We start from the raw sequence: 8,594 nt of genomic DNA, 5'->3' as shown, positions 1-8,594 counted from the left end.
GTGTGACAGTCTGGCGGCCTGTCCAGGGTGTCTCCCCGCCTGCCGCCCGGTGACTGCTGGGATAGGCTCCAGCATCCCCGTGACCCTGGGAGCAGGATAAGCGGTTGGGAAAACGGATGGATGGAATGTGTCTATGACTGCAGTGCCCCTTGCCAGCTTTGCTCGCACATGTTGTGTGAGGTTTCCAGCAGACTTTGTGGTCTAGTATCACACCTAGGACTTTATTTTCATATGCTCTTAATAGCTGGATATTGCCAATCACTACTTTTACTTTGGTGTTGATTTTTTATTGATCTATTGGTGTTTATTTGGCACATCCAGGGTTAGAGCCAAATGAATTAAGAGAGACAAGCTGGGTATTGAGTTGCCAGGTGTTGGTAGGAATGGTGCAGCAGGAAAGTGTTTCCGGTATTATGGAGCACATAATCCCGAGGCTAAAGGGCTCTGAGCCTTCACATTTCGGTGTTAGCATTAGCATTAGCAACAGAGTAGCGTGACGCAGAAAGAACAGTTTTGATACCTTTGGTGTTTGGTGACATTCAAGAACATTCTCATCAGTGGTCTTGGCCCGACATCCTATGCCAATACCGGTATCGGTGCATCCTTAGAGAGTACCATCTGTGTACATAAGAATGTCAAAATAAGTATAAACATCCGATTTCCAACTAAATAAGGAATCGTGTACTGGTAGGTACTATCTTTTTTCCACAGTGAAGACAAGTAAGAATCGTAGTAAACAGAGGAGACTGTCTTCCACCAAAAAACGACCCCATAGGTCGTTTGTACAAGCCGCCTATTACGACCCATGGGTACGTTTTAAAGTTAAGTGACCTCTCGCGGCCGTGTAAATTTAAGTCAAGGCAAGTCCATTTTATTTGTATAGCCACAGATTTGCCTCAAGGGGCTTTACAGCAACACAACATCCTGTCCTTAGACCCTCGCATCGGATAAGGAACAACTCTTTAAAAACCCCTTTGACAGGGAGACAAAATAGGAGAGCAGAGGAGGGATCTCTCTCCCAAGACGGACAGCGTGCAACGACTGACGACTTACTTACCTTACTGACTACTTACCTTCATTAGCCTGTCTATGAGGCGTTGTAAAAAGGATGTCAACAGCCGCCGGTAGGGGGCGCTAATTTAGGAAACGCTCCTGTGGGTCGTATCAGAAGGCCTGTGTGGTCATACGGCCGATTCCCTGCCAGCTGTACTGTATCCACATGTTTGACTGGTCACTTGGTCCTCGTGCTAAGACACACTAGTTGTGAATGAATAACATCGGTTTCCATTTTCTTTTCAGCTCCTCTGGATGTTGTTGGGTTTCTAATGGAAATGGCAGCATGAACTGGACATCGGAGGTGGAGCTCGACCTCGGGATTCGCTCCGATACACACAGCTTCAACAAATGCCCCGTCACCGCAACCGTGGCCACTATACGGTACCAAACTCCAGTCAGAACCAACACACACACACACACACACACACACACACACACACACACACACACACACACAGATGAAGTTATTCAGAATTATACTTGAAAATCAAAGTCCTGGGCAGTTCTGAAGAAACTGACTCAAAAGTACAAAAATAGAAAATAATTTGAATAAACAATCTAATAAGTGATATTATAACCTGTCATTTTCCTGTTCAGTTTTTTTAAAAATGTATTTACGTGACTGAAATACTGAATTTGCACTTTCAGATGAGGACATTTGACATTTAAATTCAAAGAACATGGCGGACAAGATTCAAAAGTGACCGTTAGCATTGACACAGTTGTTTCTCGTGGGCTGTAGAATTGTCACAGGGTCAAGAAGTGAGGGCGGAGTGAGCGGTGGCTCCTTCTGCAAGCTCCGGGACGTGGTTTCTACATCAAGACAGACTACTTTTGCACTGAAAGACATTGGTTTACGTCAAATCACTATTGGGCACCTGCGCGCGAAAATGGGAGCGACACCGAGCCGGGTTCTCTTGTTGCCACTAAGCTAACTGGCTAAGCTAACTAGCTGGCACAAACAAAACTCAACGCAAAACTTTACTGCAGACTCAGGGTCCATGACAGACAAAGACATGGTAAAAAAACAAACCCAAAACATCACGGGACAAAGAAAGAACCCCCCGACTGAGGAAGCTGACGGTGTAAAAGGTTCTGACGGAGGAGGTTGCAGTGGTTAATGTGGTGGAAGGAGCCAAGGCCCTGAGGCTACAAAACACAGGGAAGGATAAGAGAGTCATATTCCTGGAGAACCAGGGGGGGGGGGTGAGATTTGAAGCAGTACACGCGAGGTCAGGACGTCATTGTCACCGGGCTAGAGACTAAACCCTGGTCATACACCCGGGCAGGGACGATGATGAACACTGGGGGATTCAGCGGGCAACCCTGTCGAGCAACAGGTGACTTCTTCCCTTCAGTCTAAGGGAACTGCAGTGGGAAACCCTCTTCCTCGGAAAAACAAGAGTGGTGAACCGGCCAAAATAATGTAGCCTACTACATGACTCACCGGCCCATCGCCAGGGGGTCGGGGCCCTTTAGTCGAGCGGTTAGAGATGTCGTCTTGTGGTGCAGTACACCTCGGATACAATCCCGCACCGGGCGAGAAGATGCTCGGTTGCAACAATAAGGTTTTCGAACAGAAAGCATAAAACCGCATTGCTAAGGCAAGGACAAAACCTGAAGGGAGCAGGTGTCTATGTGAACGGACATCTGAGTAAAAATGATGCGGACATCACCAGAAAGGCACGCTTCCTGAGAAGGCAAGAGGAAAATCCAATCTACGTGGTCAACCAACTGTAAAATCTTCATGAAACTAAACGGAACAACAGAAGAGGCCCAAGTGCTGGTCATCATTGACATTGAGGAATTGGATAAATACAAGTGAGTCCAAAAGAGCAGCGGCTCTACTCAGAGCTCCCTCTGGATGTCCGAGTTCCTCACCCTGTCTCTAAGGCCGTGCCCAGACAACTTGTGGAGGAAACTCATTTCAGCCGCTTGTATCCACCATCTCACCCTTTCGGTCACTACCCAAAGCTCATGACCACAGGTGAGGGTTGGAACGAAGACTGACTGGTAAACTGAGAGCTTTGCCTTCCGGCTCAGCTCCCTCTTCACCACAACGACCCGGTACAACATCCGCATTACTGCTGATGCTGCACCAACCCACCTGCCAATCTCCCGCTCCATCCTACCCTCACTCGTGAACAAGACCCTGAGATACTTGAACTAGTATATGTATAGGTGTATGGTGTTTCAATGTCCATCCATTATCCAAACCGCTTATCCTGCTCTCGGGGTCGCGGGGATGCTGGAGCCTGTCCCAGCAGTCACTGGGCGATGCTTTGATGGGTTGGCTGCCTGCCCTGCGATATGAAAAAGCCAATTTTTCTGTCGCCTTCGCTTTTACTTGTCACCACTTGCGGAGGCTTTCCCAGTGACACATCGACCGTGTGACCACAAAAAAAAAAAAAGGATCTGATCGAGGGCCACGGAACGCCAACAGCCCTGAGATGACAGCCGGACCCGGGCTTGGTTTAGCCTGTTAGCGTCTGCCTTTACACCAGGGGTCCCCAATAGGCGGCCCGCGGGCCACGTCCGGCCCGTGACGGGTTGATTTATGGAGAAATGCCAGAAGGAAGAATTTTTTTTATTTCCCTACCAAAAAAATAAATAAATTCATTTCTTAGTAAAAGTAAGACTAGTAATATATCGAAAAATAGATGAAAAATCTCTTGTTTAAATTATAATACCTGCAACGTATCGACACCAAAACAAACTAACGAACAACATGCTGCTGGAGGTTGAGTGGCCCGTGTTTTAAAAGTGGCCCGCTATGAAAAGTAATTGGGGACCCCTGCTTTACACCGCTGTGCGCGTGCACGCGGTGAAACGTCACGTGACGTCGGTGTAAACACGAGTGCGGCGGCCACAAGTTCAGCAGCTCGTCTTTAGCTGTGACAGGTGCAAGTTGATGACGGAAGAGGCCATCTGATGCCACGCATTTCAATTTTTAAACGCTCCAGTTTCTAACTGCAAACGACACAAGAAGGACATTTAGATGTGACGCGTATTCAGAATAGTGGCAGCAGACGCGGACAGGAAGTTGTTCACGAACGAGGAAAACTTGCTCACGCTGCCGTTTATGGTTCATTGTCGCCATCTAGTGGCGAGGAGTGAAAATGACTTTACGCCGCTGGAGCTTGTCTTTCTTGGCTGTACAAATGAAGCAATTTAAAATAAAAATAATAAATGGACAAAAAAAAACTATGAATGAAAAACTCTATGGAGGGGTCCTAGGATTAGCAGACTGAACATCAAAATATTGATCTTATAAACCTGGCGCCACATAGTCTGTAAACAATACATGGCAAAACACACCGCAAGTGGCAAATGGTAGATTGGTTGTATCACGGAGGTTGATTTCATTCATTCATTCATTCATTCATTCATTCATTCATTCATTCATTCATTCATTCATTCGTTCGTTCGTTCGTTCGTTCATTCATTCATTCATTCATTCATCTCTGTGTTGTGCTGGTGGTGTGTAGGACGCATCAGAACTGCTTTTCAAAGCTTCCTCTCCTGGCGTACGATGCGGACAGGGATCATGTCAGATGCCGCTTCGCTGCCAATGCCAGCGTAGACTCAGCCTTCATTCTGGATGAGGTAATTAATACACACAATGCAGGAATTCTTTAAGAACCGATCAGTTATCAGCAAGCAAAATGAAAGCCACACTGAAATGAGATCACTTTGGCTGCACAGTTTTGGTTTTTGGTTTGTGCAGGCTGGCAAATACATATATTAACAGTTACATACTCAATTGGCAACTCAGATTTTGTCGTGAAATATTTTAAAATAGTACAAATTACCGTAATTACTTCAAGAGTAATAAGTGCCCTCATACCTGTGATGAAATGTTGACAGGACAGGCCCATAAACCTTCAGTCTGCCTTTCCTTGTTTGGTAGTAAATCATCAATTCTTCCCTGTGAACGGCAAGTTGGATATCTGGAGAATTCCCAACATTTTCTTATGAATGATAATATTGTTCTCTCTTTGTATTTACATGTATTTACCTAGAATACGTGTACGGTGAAACTGAAGGGCAATGCAGGCCTCGGTGTCCACGTGTTTGACCTGCTGCTGGAGGACTTTCCCAGAAGAGACGTGACGCTGTCCTACGCTGACGGAACTTCTTCTGTCAGAACAGCTTTCAACGCCTCCTCGAACGCCGACTCGCCTCCGTTTAGCCGAGTCTCCCTGCAGTTTACACTGGAAGGTGAGAGACGAGTGGGCCCAGCACCTCCACTTCTTATGCTTACTTACTACACACCTTTAATACTTTCATAGTTTTGTATAATAGGTTTTACGATGAAATTTTTTTAACTTGCTAGAAGCAGGACTTGCTCACTCCTTATTAAAAGCAGAGATTTAGCAAATTAGACATTTAGAGATTTAGACATTAAGATATTTAGAAATGTTGACATTAAGACATCTAGGGATTTAGCAATTAAGATAAAAAGACATTGAGAGGCCCAGCCGCTGAGGATACACAAGCCAGTGCATTCTTAGTGTCGGTCCCAAGCCCGGATAAATGGGGAGAGTTGCGTCAGGCAGGGCATCCGGCGTAAAACCTTTGCCAAGTCAAATATGCGGATCTTAAATCAGATTTCCGTACCGGATCAGTTGAGGTCTGGGTTACCAGCGACTGCCACCAGTACTGTTGGCCAGCAGGGTGCCGGTGGAAACTATGCTACTGTTGCGTGAAGGAGATGGAGAATGGAAAGGCGGCAGCAGGAGAGGAGGAAGGGTAGGAGTGTGGAGGTGAGAGTCAGAACTCTGAATGTTGGCACTATGACTGGCAAAGAGAGGGAGCTGGCTGATATGATGGAGAGATGGAAAGTAGATATACTGTGTGTGTGCAAGAGACCAGGTGGAAGGGGAGTAAGGCCAGGAGCATCGGAGGAGGGTTCAAACTTTTCTACCATTGTGCGGGCAGGAGGGGTAGGGGTAATTCTGTAGGAAGAGTATGTCAAGAGTGTGCTGGAGGTGAAGAGAGTGTCAGATAGAGTGATGAGTATGAAGCTGGAAATCGAAGGTGTGATGATGAATGTTATCAGTGCATATGCCCCACAAGTTGGGTGTGAGATGGATGAAAAAGAAGAATCCTGGAGTGAGTTGGATGACATGGTGGAGAGGGTACCCAAGGAGGAGAGAGTGGTGATTGGAGCAGACTTCAGTGGGCAAGTTGATGAAGGGAACAGAGGTGACGAGGAGGTGATGGGTAGGTATGGTGTGAAGGAGAGAAATGTGGAAGGGCAGATGGTGGTGGATTTTGCAAAAAGGATGGAAATGGCTGTGGTGAATACATATTTCAAGAAGAGGGAGGAACACAGGGTGACGTGCAAGAGTGGAGGAAAGTGCACACGGGTGGACTATAGCTTGCCTGCATTAGATATAGAGGTGCGATCTGAAAGGGATTGGAGACTGCAAGGTGGTGACAGGGGAGAACGTAGTGAGGCAGCATCGGATGGTGGTTTGTAGGATGACTTTGGAGACCAAGAAGAGGAAGAGAGTGAAGGCAGAGCCGAAGATCAAATGGTGGAAGTTGAAAATGGAAGACTGTTGTGTGGAGTTCAGGGAGGAGGTAAGACAGGCACTGGGTGGTAGTGAAGAGTTGCCAGATGGCTGGGCAGGCACTGCAGAAATAGTGAGGGAGACAGCAAGGAAGGTACTTGGTGTGTCATCTGGACAGAGGAAGGAAGACAAGGAGACTTGGTGGTGGAATGAGGAAGTACAGCAAATTGTACAGAGGAAGAGGATGGCAAAGAAGGAGTGGGATAGTCAGAGAGATGAAGAAATTAGACAGGAGTACAAGGAGACGCAGCGTAAAGCAAAGAGAGAGGTGGCAAAGGCAAAGGAAAAGGCATATGGTGACTTGTATGACAGATTAGACACTAAGGAAGGAGAAAAGGACTTGTACCGATTGGCTAGACAGAGGGACCAAGCTGCAAAGGATGTGCAGCAAGTTAGGGCGATCAAGGATAGAGATGGAAATGTGCTGACAAGCGGGGAGAGTGTGCTAAGAAGGTGGAAGAAATACTTTGAGGGGCTGATGAATGAAGAAAATGAGAGAGAGAAGGTTGGATGATGTAGGGATAGTGAATCAGGAAGTGCAGTGGATTAGCAAGGAGGAAGTGAGGGCAGCTATGAAGAGGATGAAGAGTGGAAAGACAGTTGGTCCTGAAGACATACCTGTGGAGGCATGGAGGTGTTTAGGAGAGATGGCAGTGGAGTTTTTAACTAGATTGTTTAACACAATCCTGGAAAGTGAGAGGATGCCTGAGGAGTGGAGAAGAAGCATACTGGTACTGACTTTCAAGAACAAGGGAGATGTGCAGAACTGTAACAACTACAGAGGTATAAAGTTGATCAGCCACAGCATGAAGATATGGGAAAGAGTAATAGAAGCTAGGTTAAGAGGAGAGGTGATGATCAGCGAGCAGCAGTATGGGTTCATGCCACGAAAGAGCACCACAGATGCGATGTTTGCTTTGAGAATGTTGATGGAGAAGTATAGAGAAGGCCAGAAGGAGTTGCATTGTGTCTTTGTAGATTTAGAGAAAGCTTATGACAGAGTGCCGAGAGAGGAGGTGTGGTATTGTATGAGGAAGTCAGGAGTTGCAGAGAAGTATGTAGGAGTGGTGCAGGATATGTATGAGGGACGTGTGACAGTGGTGAGGTGTGCGGTTGGAATGACAGATGGGTTCAAGGTGGAGGTGGGATTACATCAAAGATCGGCTCTGAGCCCTTTCTTGTTTGCAATGGTGATGGACAGGTTGACGGACAAGATCAGGCAGGAGTCTCCATGGACGATGATGTTCGTGGATGATATTATGATCATTAGTGAGGGAACAGGTTGAGGAGAGCCTGGAGAGGTGGAGGTATGCACTGGAGCAGGGGTGGGCAAAATGATCCAGAAAGAGGCTGGTGTGGGTGTAGGTCATTGTTCCAGCCAAGCAGTTACACACCTGATTCTATTAGTCAAACAATAGTCTTTGCTAAGGACCTTGATTTGTAGACTCAGATGTGTAACTGCTTGCTTGGAACAAAGACCTGCACCCACACCGGACCCTTTCTGGACCATTTTGCCCATCCCTGCCCTGTACAGAGGAGGAAGGAAAGTCAGTAGGAGCAAGATGGAATACATGTGAATGAATGAGAGGGAGGACAGTGGAATGGTCAGGATGCAAGGAGTAGAAGTGAAGAAGGTGGATGAGTTTAAATACTTGGAGTCAACTGTCCAAAGTAACGGGGAGTGCAGAAGAGAGGTGAAGAAGAGAGTGCGGGCAGGGTGGAGTGGGTGGAGAAGAGTGTCAGGAGTGATGTGTGACAGAAGGGTACCAGCAAGAGTTAAAGGGAAGGTTTACAGGATGGTAGTGAGACCAGCTATGTTGTATGGTTTGGAGACAGTGGCACTGATGAAAAGACAGGAGGTGGAGCTGGAGGTGGCAGAGTTGAAGATGATAAGATTTTCACTGGGAGTGATGAAGAAGGACAGGATTAGGAACGAGTATATTAGAGGGACCGCTCAGG

At 46.8% G+C, this 8,594-nt stretch overlaps 1 protein-coding gene across 1 annotated transcript in view; it reads left to right on the top strand.

Annotated features, from left to right (window-relative positions):
- Positions 1-2,803: 2,803 nt before the first annotated feature.
- The window catches only part of LOC130112120 (ZP domain-containing protein-like), a 16,802-nt gene continuing 11,011 nt past the window's right edge, over positions 2,804-8,594 (top strand). Inside the window, exons 1-3 of the mRNA XM_056279412.1 lie at positions 2,804-2,877; positions 4,545-4,662; positions 5,079-5,277. Coding sequence (XP_056135387.1) covers positions 2,804-2,877; positions 4,545-4,662; positions 5,079-5,277 — 391 coding nt within the window. The remainder of the gene's footprint in view (positions 2,878-4,544; positions 4,663-5,078; positions 5,278-8,594) is intronic.

This window comes from Lampris incognitus, chromosome 4 (assembly GCF_029633865.1).
Source record: "Lampris incognitus isolate fLamInc1 chromosome 4, fLamInc1.hap2, whole genome shotgun sequence".
In the NCBI taxonomy this organism is placed as follows: domain Eukaryota; kingdom Metazoa; phylum Chordata; class Actinopteri; order Lampriformes; family Lampridae; genus Lampris; species Lampris incognitus.
The sequence above is the reverse complement of the archived record's forward strand: the minus strand, read 5'-3'. Positions and strand labels throughout refer to the sequence as shown.